Source organism: Mobula hypostoma, chromosome 17 (genome assembly GCF_963921235.1).
Source record: "Mobula hypostoma chromosome 17, sMobHyp1.1, whole genome shotgun sequence".
In the NCBI taxonomy this organism is placed as follows: Eukaryota; Metazoa; Chordata; class Chondrichthyes; order Myliobatiformes; family Myliobatidae; genus Mobula; species Mobula hypostoma.
In genome coordinates this window covers 19513153-19530139 of record NC_086113.1, presented here as the reverse complement: position 1 = coordinate 19530139, position 16987 = coordinate 19513153, and the positions used below count along the sequence as shown (strand labels likewise).

Here is a 16987-nt window from a genome sequence, read left to right as displayed (position 1 = left end):
TTTACACAACAAATCTCTTCCACAGAAGTTTACAGGAACATGCAGGGTAAGTAGAAAGGTATGATATAAATCTTGGTCTCCTATGCTAACTTCCACAGGGTCTAATTTTGGGACATTAATAGGCAGCTCTGTGTTTGGGAAGGACAGAATGCAATTTGGCCTGAAGACCATTTGCAATAATACTAATTGTTAGTCCCAAAGCCTGCTCTTTCAGCAGTAATAGATTCTTCAAAAAGTACAGTTCAGAAACAGACCCTTCAGCCCATTTAGTCCATGCTGAGCTATTTAAACAAGATACTCCCATCAACCTACACCAGGACTATAGCCCTCCATACCCTTATCATCTATGTACCTACTGAACTTCTCTTAAATGTTGAAATTGAGCTTGAATGCACCACTTGTGCTGGCAGCTCATTCCACACTCTCATGACCCTCTGAGTGAAGAAGTTTTCACTCATGTTCCTCTTAAACATTTTGCCTTTCACCCTTCACCCATGACCTCCAGTAGTAGTCCCACCCAACCTCAGTGGAAAAACCCTACTGACATTTACCCTAACTATACCCCTCATAGTTTTGTATACCTCTATCAAATCTCATCCCAATCTTCTGCACTCCAAGGAATAAAGTCCTAACCGATTTAATCTTTCTTTTTAACTCAGGCCCTCCAGACCCGGCAATATCCTTATAAATTTTCTCTGTACTCCTTCAACCTTATTTACATCTTTCTGTAGGAAGGCGACCAAAACTGCATACAATACTCTAAATTAGGCCTCACCAATGTCTTACACATCTTCAACATAACAACCCATCTCTGGCACTCAATACTTTGATTTATGAAGGCCAATATCCCAAAAACTTTCTTTATGACCCTATCAATGAATTATGGACCTGTATTCCCAGATCCCTTTGTTCTAGAACACTCCTCAATGCCCTACCATTCACTGTGTAAGACCTACCCTGACTGGTCCTACCAAAGTGCAACACCTTTCCCTTGTCTACATTAAATTCTATCTGCCATTTTAGCCCATTTTTTCAGCTGGTTTAGATTCTGCTACAAGCCATGATAGTCTTCCTTGCTGTCCCCTACATGCCCAATCTTGGTATCATCCGCAAATTGGCTGATCCAGTTAATCACATTATCATCCAGATTGTTGATATAGATGACAAACAACAATGGACCTAGCTCCGATCCCTAGAACACTATTATTCACAGGCCTCCAGTCAGAGAGGTAACCATCTACTACCTCCCTCTGGCTTCTGCCATAAAGCTAATGTCTAATCCTATTTACTACCTCATCCTGAAGTTCAGCCAAGCGACTGAACTTTTTGGCCTTGCCTTCATCAATATTCCCGGTAACTCCCTTGACAAACTCTGTAAGATTGGTTAGACATGACCAACCATGCACAAATCTATTCTGACTATCCTTAATCAGTCCAAGTCTATCCAAATACTAGTATATCCAGTCCCTTAGAATACGTTCCAATAACTTTCCCACTACTGATGCCAGGTTTACTGGCCTATAATTTTAGAGCCTTTCTTAAACAGCGGAACTACATCGACTACCCTCCAATCCTCTGGCACCTCACCTATTGATAAAGAGGATTTAAATGTCTCTGCTAGGAGACAATTTCTGCACTTGCCTCCTGCAGGGTCCGAGGGAACACCTTGTCAGGCCCTGGGGATTTATCCAACCTAATAGTCCTCAAGACAGCAAACACCTCCTCCTCTGTAATCTGTATAGGGTCCATGACCTCATTGTTGCTTTGCCTCACTCCTATAAACTCTGTGCCCATCTCCTGAGTAAATATAGAGGCAAAAAAAAATTATTTCTGATCCCCCTCATCTCCTTTGGCTCCATGCATGGATTACTACTCCGATTTCCCAAAGGGCCAATTTTGTCCCTTGCAATCCTTTTGCTCTTAACATATCTGTAGCATCCCTTAGGATTCTATAAATACGTTAAGTCCTGAATATTGTTCCATCTTCTGCATATATTGTTCTACAGACTCACCTCTACCTTTTTGTCTCTGTACTCTCACACCAATTAACCTTTTTAGGAAAGGCAACATGTAATGCATCATACACATTTTCATAAAATCTTCATTTGGCATTGTGGCAGGTCCTGTCTTCTTGGCACAATTAAGGTGTTCTTGAAATCCCTGAAATTTAACCTAAAAAAATCTGAATTTGGGGAATAACCATAGTCTCATTAAGGTTCCCAAATCCATAATACAAGATTTGCCAGTCAATTCGGATTGGCAAAAGCATCTCTTCCACAATCTCCATCAGCACATGGGCACCACAGGGATGTGTCCTTAGCCATCTGCTCTACTCACTTTACACCTATGACTGTGCGGCTAAGCACAGCTCCAACACCCTACACAAGTTTGCTGATGACACCACTGTTGTGGACTGTATCAAAGGTGGTGATGAATCAGCATTAGGAGAGAGACTGAAATCTTGGCTAAGCAGTGTAATAACACCAATCTCTCACTTAATGTCAATAAGACCAAGGAACTGACTGTAGGCTTCAGGAGACGGAAACCAGAGGTCCATGAGTCAGTAATCATCGAAGGATCAGAGATGGACAGATACAGTGACTTTAAATTCCTGGGTGTCACTATCTCAGAGGGCCGGTCCTGGACCCATCGCATAAATATTATTGCGAAGAAAGCATGACAGCAGCTCTAATTCCTCAGGAGACTGCGGAGGTTCAGCATGATAGTAGATGACCCAACTAGTTCACATCAATTGCAATGTCCATCTATGCTCTTTCCATTTGCCCACATTTCTCCTCAAAGATGCAGATTGGGCACGTCATCAAAAACCTTGGCAAACTTCTATAGATGCGTGGTGGAAAATGTGCTGACTGGCTGCATTATGGCCCGGTATGGGAACGCCAAAGTGGAAAATCCGACAAAAGGTAATGGATTCAGCCCAGTACATCATGGGTAAAGCCCTGCCAGCCACTGAACACATCTATATGAAATGATACCATAGAAAAGCAGCATCTATCATCAAAGACCCTCACCACTCAGGCCATACTCTTTTCTCACCGATGCCATCAGGTAGGAGGTACAGGTGCACCATCAGGTTCAAGGATAGTTAATATCCTTCAGCCATCAGGCTCTTGAACAAAAGGAGATAATTACACTCATCTACAGGCTCTATTATATTGATGGATGTTATATTGTTATTTCATGCTCCTTATTTATTGCTATTTATTTATATCTGCATTTGCAGTTAGTTTACAGTTCCTTCTATAGATTTGCTAAGTATGTCTGCAGAAAAAGAATCTCAGCGTTCTATGTGACGGCATGTATGTACTCTGATAATAAGTTTTTCATTGAATTTCGTGACACAAAACAATAGTGTTACATTTCTGAATAGCCTTTTCCCTGTCTCTGGTTTGGGCAGTTCTTCAGCCTGTAATTATCCTGCCGTCCAAGGTCAATATACACCCCTTGATTTCCCATCGATAATTTTTCAATCCATCCTTTTCCATAATTATTGAACATATACCACGCTGGTGTCCCCTTATTTAGTACAGGGAAGGACTCCCCTTGTCCCATTATTACTAATTTCTAGTTTCTCTTCCTCATCCTACTTGACAAATTTCTCTTTCTTTCATTCACCCCAGCATCCTGTAGGGATTAAATTTATGAGCTCAGTTTCCACAAATCCCACTATTACTTACTCTTTTGACTGGTACCGTTGCATCCCCGGCAACTGATCTTACGTCTCCCTGACACTCTCACCGTTCTAATTTGGTGCATCCCTGATACTCTCAGTGGTCAAAGCTAATCATTGATACTCATTTGTTTCTGGCCACCATGCCGAAAGTGTTGGAATCAGAGAGAGAGAAACAGAGCCACTCAATGCACATTAGCGCAGATCATAGCAGGGTAGGGTAGAATACGGTATTTCCTACTCACCAGGAAAGGCCACACAGTGCAAACAGCAAACTTATTTTTTGGTGATCTCTCCTCTGCTGGAGTTTCCCCAGGAGCAGGGAGTCACCAGAATCTCCCTTGGTACTCTTCCACACCTAAACTTGCAATCTCAATGGGACCTCCAAGTTCTGTTAAGCACATTTTTGCTACATCTTATACCAAACAGCAATGAACTCAGAGCAGATCAATCATATGCGCATTTATTTTACTTGCTGCCAGGGAAGACCATCACTGCACGAGACCTGGTGATAGCTTTGAAAAAAATATAGACAGCATAATCACTCCTTTATACCCAAGTGTTGGCTACTGCGTGTCAGTTCAAGGTCAGGCTGCATTCTGTTCACCTGCTTAATCAGCATATTTGGCATTCTTCCAGCAACACATCTGCTCGTCTTTCTGCAGTTTGTCATAGTGCTGTCATGTTTCACAAACACAATTAGCAAAGCACTCTGGTACAATCAGGTTCCATTTTGTTACAGACAAAAATGCCATTTTGTTACTACAAGTATATTGAAACAAAACTGTTCTCAAAAAGTTCCCCAACCGTTTCCCTCACTTGCCCAGTTTCACTGCAGTCGAGGGAACACACACCGTCCTCATCGAGGGATCAAAGGGACAAAGGTGAGCAGTTTCAAGGTCCTGGGTGTCAACATCCTCTGAAGATCTATCCTGAGCCCAACATATTGATGCAATTACAAAGAAGGCACAACAGAGCCTTTCTCATGAGGAGTTTGAGGAGACTTAGCATGTCACCACTCTAGAAAATTTACAAATGTACTGTGGAATATATTCTGTTTGCATCACCATCTGGTATGTAAGGGCTACTACACAGGAGAGGAAAAAGGTGCAGAAAGTTGCAAACTCAACCAGCTCCATCGCGGACACCATCCTCCTCAGCATCGAGGACGTCTTCAAAAGGCAATGCCTCGAAAAGGAGTCCCATCACCCAGGACATGCCCTCTTCTCATTTTTGCCACCAAGATGGTGGTATAGGAGCCTGAAGACACATGCTCAAACGTTTTAGGAACAGCTTCTTCCCCTCCACCATTGGATTTCCGAACAGACAATGAACCCCTCAATATACATCAAAGTTGCTGGTGAACGCAGCAGGCCAGGCAGCATCTGTAGGAAGAGGTGCAGTCGACATTTCAGGCCTAGACCCTTCGTCAGGACTCGTCAGTCCTGACGAAGGGTCTCGGCCTGAAACGTCCACTGCACCTCTTCCTACAGATGCTGCCTGGCCTGCTGCGTTCACCAGCAACTTTGATGTGTGTTGCTTGAATTTCCAGCATCTGCAGAATTCCTGTTGTTAACCCCTCAATATACCATCTCAATATTTTTTCCTCTTTCTTTTTGCACATTTTTATCTACCTATTTCTTCTTGTTATTTATAGTGTCTTTATTATGCATGTACTGTCCTGCTGTTGTAAAACAAATTTCATGATATGTGCCAGTCACATCAAATCTGATGCTGATTTCCTAAGGTTGGGTACTGCCTCAACTCAAGTAGGACTATCTACATATTGTTACGTACCCCGTAACTGGGTTGCCAAACCAGCAGAAATGGATCACTCAGTTGGAGTCTGGAGTACTAGAACTAAGAAAGTTTTATTAAAGAAACAAGCCACACAGTAGTCGAAAGGATAATAAATGCAACAATTCAACAATGATAACCACACATGTGCACAGAATTAAGATAACAGCATCAATCAAGCTCTATCGTTGTCTAGGGGTAAATGACCAATTTCAAAATGACTCAAAGTTCAGTCCAGTTTAGTAGTTCAGTTCGCAGTAATCGTTGCCATGGCGGTGGACAACGTGGGGGAAGAGAGAGATAGAATAGGAACTCCTCATCATTCAGAACGGCTTCACTCACAGACCAGCAAGATGGCTCACAGACCAGCGAGATGGCTCACAAACAGCTTTTGGGCGGGTCCTTGGTGATGTCACCTGAGGTCACCGACTGTGACCCCTCCTCCAGCTGCGGTCGATCCTCTGCAGTGAACCCGGCACCCAGGCAAGGGCGGACACACACCCCCCGCTGATCGTACCTTTCCACCCTTGTCGTTGTCTGGTACTTCTCACCACTCGTGAGAAGCGCACCGCTTCCAGGGTCTCGTTACCTCGGGTGGCGTGTGTGTGTGTCTTAGCGAACCTGTCCCTTTTTATCCCCCTGCTGGGGTATCGCCTGTCCATCACTTCAAACAGTTCAGGGTTCAAAGGGGGGGAGCCGCTCCAGACAGCTCTTCCTCCCACATCCCTTCATTACACATCTCCAGACGCTGCTCCATTGTTCCTTATCTCTCCTTCCCCTGAGGGCAGGTGGCAGACCAACTGCTGATGCCACTGATGCTAGCCCAGGCCAGCAAACATCTTAATTTTATGTGTATTCTCGTAACACTTCCCCCCTTTAAGGATTTTTACCGGGAGGTAAAAATTACAAACATGACTACATTATCTGATACATACACAATATACATCTTTAACAGTTATTTAGCTAATACAGAGAATTTGAAGCTGTCAACACCTTGACAGACAGTCATCACATTTTCTGTTCCTTTTACACGTGTTATTAATAATCCCTTAGACCAGGCTCCAACTCAGCAAACTTCATAGTGGCCAAAAACACTGATGAATTGCGACCAATGTAACCTCTCATTTGGTTTTGTCCCGGACCACAATAACAAGGGTCGTCCCATTCCGACTCAGTTTTCTCTCGCAAGGGCTTAGTAGGAGGGGGACGGGTATTGACCGCAGAGTTATTGCAAAACTTCCTGCAGTACCCCACCATCTCCAAGAGCCTTCTGAGGGCCCTCTTGTCTGTTGGGGTTGGGAGGTCAGCGATAGCCTGCACTGTAGCTTGCATCACTGCCAGCTGCCCCTGTGTCACCACAATTCCCAGGTAAGTGACTCTCGTGTGGCCGAATTCATTTTTTTCAAGGTTCACTATCAAACTGGCTTCAGACAGCCGTATTAAATTGCCAATACACACCTCTGTGTTCATCAGCCCTTTAGTCACTGAATTACTCAAAAAATATGGGTGTTGTTTACTTGGCCGCCCTATTGTAACCGACATAACCCAACGTCCCAGTTCTTTGCATTTCCTCGGGACAATCAAACACATGGGTGCGAGTCGTTTAATTACTCCTTCGGGGATTAAGGGAGAGACCTTATCACACCTGGCCAAAACAATAGCCTTCTCCCATCTGACCGATCCCATCCTAATCTTTTCAAAATGGTTTTTTCCTCTTATCAAGGGGCCCCTAGCATCATTGATTTCCACGCTAACACCGACTAGGTTTGTTAGCATATCAAAAGCCGGTGACCGTCTCAGTTCGCGTCGGTCATGATCAATAACATTCTTCCCCCTGGGCAGCCGGTAAATCTCTTTCATGATTCCACCAACTGTTTCCTCCAGCACCGCAAAATGTCCACCGGGGGGTACCTCGTGGGCCATTTTAAAAACCTCATCCCCATAACTCTTTTGCACCACCCCCCACTCCTCATCTGCGGATGCTGTACTTGATTTCCCTTTCTTCCTTAGCACTTCCTCATCCGCACAATAGCTTGTCAAGGCTGTGTCAGAGAGAGCGGTCTCGGCAAAAACCATCAGCCCCTCGTCTCGCTCCTGCGTCTGCACAAATTCTTTCCTGGCTACTGCTACGTCCGTCCCAGCTCCCTCACTACCTCTTATCTCACTACACCCTGTCTCATACAAGGTTGGCAGAAATGTTTCAGCCAAATTCACCATCGCGGGCGGGGCCTCCATGCTGGCAGGCTGACCCGTCAATCTCACGACTGGGAACACGATTCCTCCGGCGATGTCATTACCGAGCAAGACTTCCACGTCTTTCATTGGTAACTCGGACCTCACCCCAATCGTGACTAGTCCAGAGACCAGGTTGCTCTGTAAATGTATCTGGTGCAAAGGGACTGACTCTGTCCCTTCCCCAACACCTTTGACCTCTACCTCCCCAGTCTGGGTCTCTGAGCTAAACTCTAATACACTCTTCAGTATTAGTGACTGACACGCTCCCGTGTCTCTCCAGATCCGCACTGGAACTGGTTTTAACCTCTCCTTCACTGACACCAGTCCGGCCGAGATAAACCTCTCGCGCCCTTCCTGGACTTTTTCAGACCTGTCCTTCCCTAGCGGTTCGCTTAACAGCTCAATACAGCCATTCAAAATTTCCGCTTTTCCTTTCCCCGTCTCCTTCCTTGGGGCAAAGCACCTGGACGCAAAGTGTCCGACTTTCCCACAATTATAACAGACGACTCCAGGAGACTTCCTACCAGGCTGCTCCCGGTCTACCTTATCCTTTTCACTAGTCCCCGGCTTACTTTCTGACTTTTCCGGTGGACTCTCCCCGCCGTCCTGACTACCCTTCTGGTAGCCTTTACTCGGGGCAACCTTCATTTTATGCGTCAACGCATACTCATCCGCTAACTTAGCAGTTGCGGCTAACGTGGCTGCCTCTTTCTCATCGAGGTAGGGTCTCATACCCTCAGGGACACAACCTTTAAACTGCTCAATCAGAATCAGCTGCAGCAGTCTGTCATAATCCCCCTCTACCCCCTTCGAGGCGCACCAACGCTCACAATATGTTTGCATCTCGCGAGCAAACTCCAAATACGTGCGGTCCCACCGCTTCCTCGCATTCCGGAACCTCTGCCGGTATGCCTCCGGGACCAACTCATAAATCCTGAGGATGGCCTCCTTCACCACCTCATACTTCTGGGCATCTTCCGCGGATAAAGCTGAGTAAGCTTGTTGGGCTTTCCCTTTCAGTACACTCTGAAGTAAAACAACCCACTTATCCCTCGGCCAGTCCTGACTTATAGCTACTTTTTCGAAGTGGAGAAAGTACCGATCCACATCGGTATCGTCAAATGGGGGAACCAGCCTAACCTCCTGGGTCGCCCGGAACCCTCCACCTTGGTTCGGCACGAGCCCCTGCTCGGCCCTTATCTTTAACTTCTCCAGCTCAAATTCCCTTTCCCTCTGTTTCTCCTCTCTCTCCAACTGTCTGTCCCTCTCTCTCTCTTCTCTCTCCAACTGTCTTTCTCTCTCCCGCCTTTCTAACTCTTTCTCCTGCCTTTCTAACTGCTTCTCTTCGTGTTCTAACTGCCGTACCCGGAACTCGTGCTCGAGTCTCAGTTTTTCAAGCTGTACCTGTACTGCGTCTCCAGCAGGTTTTTCAATAGACACCACCCCCAGCTCACCTTGGGGAAACACACCTTTAGATACATAGTGCTCTACAATAGCTCTGTGTATCTCCTCTCTCCTCATTGTCGACTTCACCTTAGCAAGATTCACCCGTTTGGCCACAGCTATCAATTCCGATTTCCTGGCATCCTCTAATGCCTCCAAGGTCGGCGCCTTTATAAATTCCTCAACCTCCATTTCTGCTGTTTGTCTTTTCTTTCTTTCGGGAATTTTAACCCAATCAATTTACTCCGTCCCAAATTTAGCGTTCAAAATCGCGGACGAGAACCCCACTTATGTTACGTACCCCGTAACTGGGTTGCCAAACCAGCAGAAATGGATCACTCAGTTGGAGTCTGGAGTACTAGAACTAAGAAAGTTTTATTAAAGAAACAAGCCACACAGTAGTCGAAAGGATAATAAATGCAACAATTCAACAATGATAACCACACATGTGCACAGAATTAAGATAACAGCATCAATCAAGCTCTATCGTTGTCTAGGGGTAAATGACCAATTTCAAAATGACTCAAAGTTCAGTCCAGTTTAGTAGTTCAGTTCGCAGTAATCGTTGCCATGGCGGTGGACGTGGGGGAAGAGAGAGATAGAATAGGAACAACTCATCATTCAGAACGGCTTCACTCACAGACCAGCAAGATGGCTCACAGACCAGCGAGATGGCTCACAAACAGCTTTTGGGCGGGTCCTTGGTGATGTCACCTGAGGTCACCGACTGTGACCCCTCCTCCAGCTGCGGTCGATCCTCTGCAGTGAACCCGGCACCCAGGCAAGGGCGGACACACACCGGGTTCCCGCTGATCGTACCTTTCCACCCTTGTCGTTGTCTGGTACTTCTCACCACTCGTGAGAAGCGCACCGCTTCCAGGGTCTCGTTACCTCGGGTGGCGTGTGTGTGTGTCTTAGCGAACCTGTCCCTTTTTATCCCCCTGCTGGGGTATCGCCTGTCCATCACTTCAAACAGTTCAGGGTTCAAAGGGGGGGAGCCGCTCCAGACAGCTCTTCCTCCCACATCCCTTCATTACACATCTCCAGACGCTGCTCCATTGTTCCTTATCTCTCCTTCCCCTGAGGGCAGGTGGCAGACCAACTGCTGATGCCACTGATGCTAGCCCAGGCCAGCAAACATCTTAATTTTATGTGTATTCTCGTAACAATATTGACTCACAATTGCTTGAACATAATAAATTCTGCCCAGTCTTAACCCCTTGCATTAAACCTATTCCAATTAGCATGGGGAAAGTTAAAATTCTCCACACCTTTGCTCTTACACATCTCCACATATTTGTTCCTCTGAACCACTGACTATTGGCTGACCTGGAGTATAATCCCTGCAAAGTGATCACCACTCTCTTATTCCTATATTCCACCCTGTTATATTTGGCTCTGGATAAATTTTGCAGAATGTCCTCACTAAATAGTGCCATGATGTTCTCAATTGCTCTGCACATCAACTGGAAGAACAGCACAATGGTGAGTGGTAAGACTGGGTTAACATTAAAAAAATGTTATTTCATTACTCTCAGGAGACTTGGTACAAATGTTACAATATTACTTTCCTGTTGCTTCACCCTAGGTGATAGAATGCAAATTGACCACTATCCTTGGCAGGCAAATGTCGTCTGTGGACAGAATGAAATTAGTTTTCTTTTCCAAAAATGATCTTAAAAATGGGGCATCTCATCCCAAAAATGAAAGAAGCTTCAGGGAGGGGTGGTGCCAAAAGGTGTTTGGCTTGTAGGAACATTATAAACAAAATGGTTTCACTGTCAGAGTTTAATCTCAGTTCACAGGTAGCCAGTCCAGCAAGCTTTTGAATACCGCACAAACAATCCAGAACAACTGAATCAGTTACCTGTGAAGCCTCCTCGTTCATTATCCAAGGAGGAAGATGCTTGCCCTTGACCAGTGCCTGACACACGAACTTTCTCAATTGATGGTAAGTATCATTCTTCAGATTTATGGCAGTTTCAATCTTATGGGGAGAAAATTAAGCAATATATTCAAATGTATTAAATAAACATTTAGATTCAAATCTAACAAACCTCAACTCAAACATTTTCCTGCACAAAATTCCTGTTGTAGATTGGCCTAAATGAGCTCCTAATGTATCCCAGTGGCTGGGAAATAAACCTAATTAGGTGAAATAGTAGACAATGGTAATGTATTACACAGATATGATCATATTTGTAATACAAACAGCTAGGTTCTTGGTCAGTAAGAACAACTGTGGGCTGTGGTGTAATGGATAGGGCGTTGACCTTTTGCTGTGTGATCAAGTTATTCAAAGGTTGTGGGTTCGAGTCCCACAAGAGTTACGATGGCACAGTAGTGTGGTGGTTAGCATAACATTAATACAGTAGAAGCAACCTAGGTTCAATTCTACTGCTATGTAATTCTAGTCATACATTCTCCCCTTGACCATGTGGGTTTCTTCTGGCTACTCCAGCTCCCTTCAAAATTCCAAAGACGTATGGGTTAGTAAGTTAATTACCCACATGGGTGTAATTGGTCAGAGTGGGCTTGTTGGTCCTGTTATCATGCTGTATCTCTAACTAAATGAATAAACAAACTAGTAAATAAATAAAACCTTCACACACAGAGCAGACTAGTAACTAGATCATAAGAGCTGGGTCTAAATAGTGGAGAAGATAGGCAGATGTGTCTAGGAAGGGAATTCAGAAACATTTAAAAAAAAATTAATTCACAGGATGACAGCTATTATTTATTGGCCATCTGTAATTGCCACGAAGCTGTAATTAACCACTTCATGAATCAACACAGTCCTTATAGCGAAGGTACTCCCTCTATGCAGTTAGGTAAATTGTTCTAAGACTTGACCTGGCAACGATGCCAGAATGGCAATGCTCCCAAACCAAGGGGCAGAACTTGTTCACCACTGTTCTTTGGTGCAGCAGAGATCAGGGGTTTGGGATACATTGTCAAGGTAATTTTGGCATAACCTCGCAGTGTATCCTGTGGATGGTATATACTGGTGGTAGAGGGAGCGAATGTTTAAGGAGGTGAACTCGACATGACCTTTACCCTGGATAATGTGGAGTTTCAAATCTTGTTGGGAGTACTAACATTTTGACATATTTCTTAGGTTAGAAGGCATGACATTGAAGAATACTGAAGATGTTTGGAATTATGATACTGCTCTGAGAACTCCAACATTTATGCCTCATCTTCTCATTGTTCTCCTTTGAATGAAGTAAGACTTTAGGCCTTTGGGTGTTTCTCCCCTTGAGGCCCTTGACTTCATTTTGCCAGGGCTCCTCAAGTACAACCCTTGGTCCAATGCTGCCTTGAAATCAAAGTCCTTCTCCCCTCATCTCTGAAATCCCACACCTTTGTTTCATGCTTGGACAGGGGCTAATTGAGGTTGGAAACCAAACGGTCCCTGCAAAAACCAAATAAAAACCAAAAATTCAGCTTATCCATGAGCGATAAAATATACAAAATGCTGGAAAGACTTAGCAGGTCACTTTAATTCCACATCCCACTCCCATTTTGATCTGTCTGTGGCCTCCTGACAGACAGATCAAAGTGGGAGAGGTAATGACAAGCTTAGCCAAGGCTTGTTTCAGTCAGAGGCGGGATGCCTTGACTATCATCTGCAGTAAAACAATGGTAGGCAGGACTTTGTTTGAGGTAATAACATTCTGGGGGGGATTCCACAGAGAAACAATGATTAGTTCACTGGCTGAGTCCAGAGAGGTATCAGTGGGTGGGCTAAATGCCTGGAGAGAAGTTATTCATGATGTCTGTATCTATAATAAATAACTAACAGATAAAATATATGGTCCAGTGGTGAAAGAGAAGAACACTGAGTTATCACTATTATTTAATGATGAGTATCTATGCTTACATACAAGTTCACTTAAGGTCATTGGAAAACTGCTTTCAGAGATTCACATCCTGTAAAATTGCACAACTTGGTGGAAAACAGGATTCTACAAGCTGGAACATCTCAACTGCCTCAATGACTTTTACAAGTTTACTGGACTTCTGCATATCTGCTCCTCAAATTCCCACTGACTATTCCCAGGACAACTTTAAAGAGAAAACCCACAAGGTAGCAACTGTGACATTGTTATGCTCCAAATATGGCTTCAATAGTAACTGTGAAATAATTAGCACCGTATCTGCTGGCCCTTCATACAAGTGCATGATAAGTGTCTTGAGACTCATAGGGAGATCTCTTAACGTGAATGGTGCCACAACAACAACCTCTCACTCAAAGTCAGTAAAACTAAAGAGGTGATGGTTGATTTCAGGAACCGGATGGAGGGTGAAAACGCATTAGTGCACATGGGGGGATCAGCGATGGACAGAGCCAACAGTTTTAAAGTCCTGAGCATTAAGATGTCGGGTGATCCGTCTCGCAGCCAGCACGTAGCTGCAATCCTCAGGAAAGTGCGCAAATGTCTTTACTTTGTTAGGAGGTTAACACTGTAACAAACTTCGACAGATGCACTGTTGAAAATCTCCTGACTGGTTGCATCATGGTCTGGGACAGCAGTTCAACCACGCAGGAACACAAGCAGCTGCAGGGAGTAGGAGACTCTGCCCAGTACATCATGGACACTCCTTCCCCATCCTAGGATCTGCATGAGGTGCTGCACCTCAAAAAAGCAACATCTATCATCAGAGGTCCCCACCATCAGGCAGGAGGTACAGAAGCCACCAGGTACAGCAACCAACCAGCAAAACCCTAATCACTACAGCTTAGTAACACTGTGACAACTTTACACCAAAATGGACATCTTTTGTTCTCCTCACGTTCTTTCTTGTAAAAAGTGTATAATTGATGTTTTTCTTGTGAATGCTGCTTATATGATGCTATGTGTCTGTGATGTTGTTGTAAGTTCTCCACTGCACCTTGCATGTGAACTTAAGGTCAACTTTACCTTTGAAGTCTGTGTTATACCCTAAAATTTAAGGTAACTTATTAGCTTACCTCCATTTCTGTCACATTTTGTTGAACTTGATGTAATATAAAGTCAGCTCTGAGCCCACCGTCTGAATCTGAAAAAGATCAAGTAGTAGTAGTTATGTCATTACATTGATGACCTTTGGAAACCTATTACTTTCAGCGTGAGTTGGAAATTTCAATGGTCAAGTCAGAAGAGTATGCCAAAGAAACAAGGTTATTCAGATTAGTCCCTACAAAGTAGTATTCTGAAATCATGTTCCAAGTGTTAAGTTTGAGCCTTTTCTCAGACCATATCCATCTGCAGCAGCAATAATTTCAGATTCATTTATCTTATGTACTTCAAAGCATGCAGTGAAATGCCTCATTTGCATTAACAACCCATGATTGGTGATGATCCATTAATTTACACATTATTTTGTGTCTTATTTAGCTGCAGTTTGGGATGAAAAACAAAAGCACCTAGCCCTGAACTACCTAGTCTGACAACGGGTCAGACTAAAATTAAGACAAAAATCACTGGTCAGTAATGTCTTTATTATAAAATTACACAAATTACAGTGCAGGAAATCATTCATCTGTCAAATTCATACTAGTTTTTTTTGGAAGAGCAATCCAGCTTATCCAACTTCACCCCATACTCTGAGCATTTAATTTCTTTCAGTTACTCTGGCAGCATCCTTCAGGATGCCAGAATGGAGCTTACTCTACTGCCACCCCCAGAAGGACCTTACAAGCCCACCATTGTGTTAAAAAGCTTATCCTTGTGTAAATTATGGAACTTTTACCAACCAGCCTCATTCCATGTCCTCAAGTTTTCTCTGCTGCTGCTATTGGGATCAGTTTCTCTGTTCTTCTTCACGGTTTTCAAAATGTCTACCTGATCATAAGACATGGGAGCAGAATTAGGCCACTTGGCCCATTGAGTCTGCTCTACCATTCCATCATGGCTGGTTTATTATCCTTCTCAACCCCATTCTCCTGCCTTCTCTTTGTACCCTTTGACAACCTGACTAACCAAGAAACTATCAACCTCTGCTTTAAATTTACTCAATGACTTGACCTCCACAGCCTTTCAATGAATTCCACAGATTCACCTTCTGTCTAAAGAAATTCCTTCTCATCTCTGTTCTAAATGGACATCCCTCTATTCTGAGGTTGTGCCCTCTGGTCCTGGACACCGATAGGTTTCAATGAGATCTCCCTTCATTCTTCAAAACTCTATCGGGTACATGCCCATGCTCATAATTTAATCTTTCGTTCTTGGAATCATTTTCGTGAACCTCATCTGCACCCTCTCCAATGCCAGCACATCCTTTCTTAGATAAGGGACCCAAACTGCTCACAACACTCCAAGTGCGGTCTGGCCAGCAATTTATAAAGCCTCAGCATTGCATTCCTAGTCTCATAATCTTATCCTCTCGAAATGAATGCTAACCTCACATTTGTCTTCCTTACCACTGACTCAGCCTGCAAGTTGACCTTCAGGGAATCATACACGATGACTCCCAACTCGCTTTGCACCTCTGGTTTTTGAATTCTCTCCCCATTTAGAAAAGAGTCTACACCTCTATTGCTTCTACCAAAGTGCATGACCATACACTTCCCTACACTATAATCCATCTGCCAGCTCTTTATTCATTCTCCCAATCTGTCCAAGTCCTTCTGCAGACTCCCTGCTTCCTCAACACTACCTACTTCTCCACCCACCTTTGTAGTTTTTTCAAATGGGGCCACAAAGCCACTAATTCCATCATCCAAATCTCTGACATGAAAAGAAGTGGTCCCATACCGACCACTGCGGAACACAACTTGTCACCGGCAGCCAACCAAAGTAAGTCCCCTTTATTCCCACTCTTTGTCTCCTGCCAGTCAGCCAATCTTCTATCCATGCTAGTATCTTTTCTGTAAAAACTACGGGCTCTTATCTTGTTAAGCAGCCTCATGTGCGACACCTTGCCAATGACCTTCTGAAAATCCAAATAAACAACACCCACTGATTCTCCTTCAGGTTCCTGTCTGTTATATCCTCAAACGAACCTCAACAAATTTTGCAGGGAAGATTCCCTTTAGGGAAATCATGCTGACTACGGCTTACTTTATCATGCGCCTCTAGGTACCCCGAAACCTCATCCTTAATAATGGACTCCAACAGCTTCCCAACCACTGAAGTCAGGCTAACTGGCCTATAATTTCATTGTCATAGTCATACTTCATTGATCCCGGGGGAAATTGGTTTTCGTTACAGTTGCACCATAAATAATAAATAGTAATAGAACCATAATAGTTAAAGAGTAATACGTAAATTATGAAATAAGTCCAGGACCAGCCTATTGGCTCAGGGTGTCTGACCCTCCAAGGGAGGAGTTGCAAAGTTTGATGGCCACAGGCAGAAATGACTTCCTATGATGCTCAGTGCTACATCTCGGTAAAAGTAATTCCTTACTTCTATTTCCCTCCCTACTTAAGAGTGAAATGATATTTGCAATTTTCTGGTCTTCTGGAGCAATTACAAAATCTAATGATTCTTGAAAGATCATTACTAATGCCTCCACAGACTTTTCAGCTTGCTCTTTCAGAAGCCTGGGATGTAGTCTATTTGGTCCAGGTGACTTATCTACCTTCAAACCTTTCAGCTTCCCTTAGTAATAGTAATTAAACTCACTTCTGACCCTAACACTCTTGAAATTTCTGACATACTGCTGGTGTCTTCAACAGTGAAGACCGATGCAAAATACTTAAGTATGTCCACCATTTCTTTCTCCCCATAACAACATCTCCAGCGTAATTTTCCAGTGGTTCTATATCCACTCTCACCTCTCCTTTACTCTTTATACACTTGTACATTTGAAAAAAAAACTTCTAGTATCTTC

At 43.9% G+C, this 16987-nt stretch overlaps 1 protein-coding gene across 7 annotated transcripts in view; it reads right to left on the bottom strand.

Annotated features, from left to right (window-relative positions):
* Positions 1-16987, bottom strand: part of LOC134357875 (ubiquitin thioesterase otulin-like) — a 56139-nt gene that overhangs the window by 30105 nt on the left and 9047 nt on the right. For all 7 annotated transcript variants that reach the window (XM_063069607.1, XM_063069612.1, XM_063069606.1 and 4 more), the window contains 2 exons: positions 14142-14209; positions 11034-11153 (listed from right to left, as the gene is read on the bottom strand). In XM_063069607.1, the coding sequence (XP_062925677.1) occupies positions 11034-11153; positions 14142-14209 (188 nt within the window). The remainder of the gene's footprint in view (positions 1-11033; positions 11154-14141; positions 14210-16987) is intronic.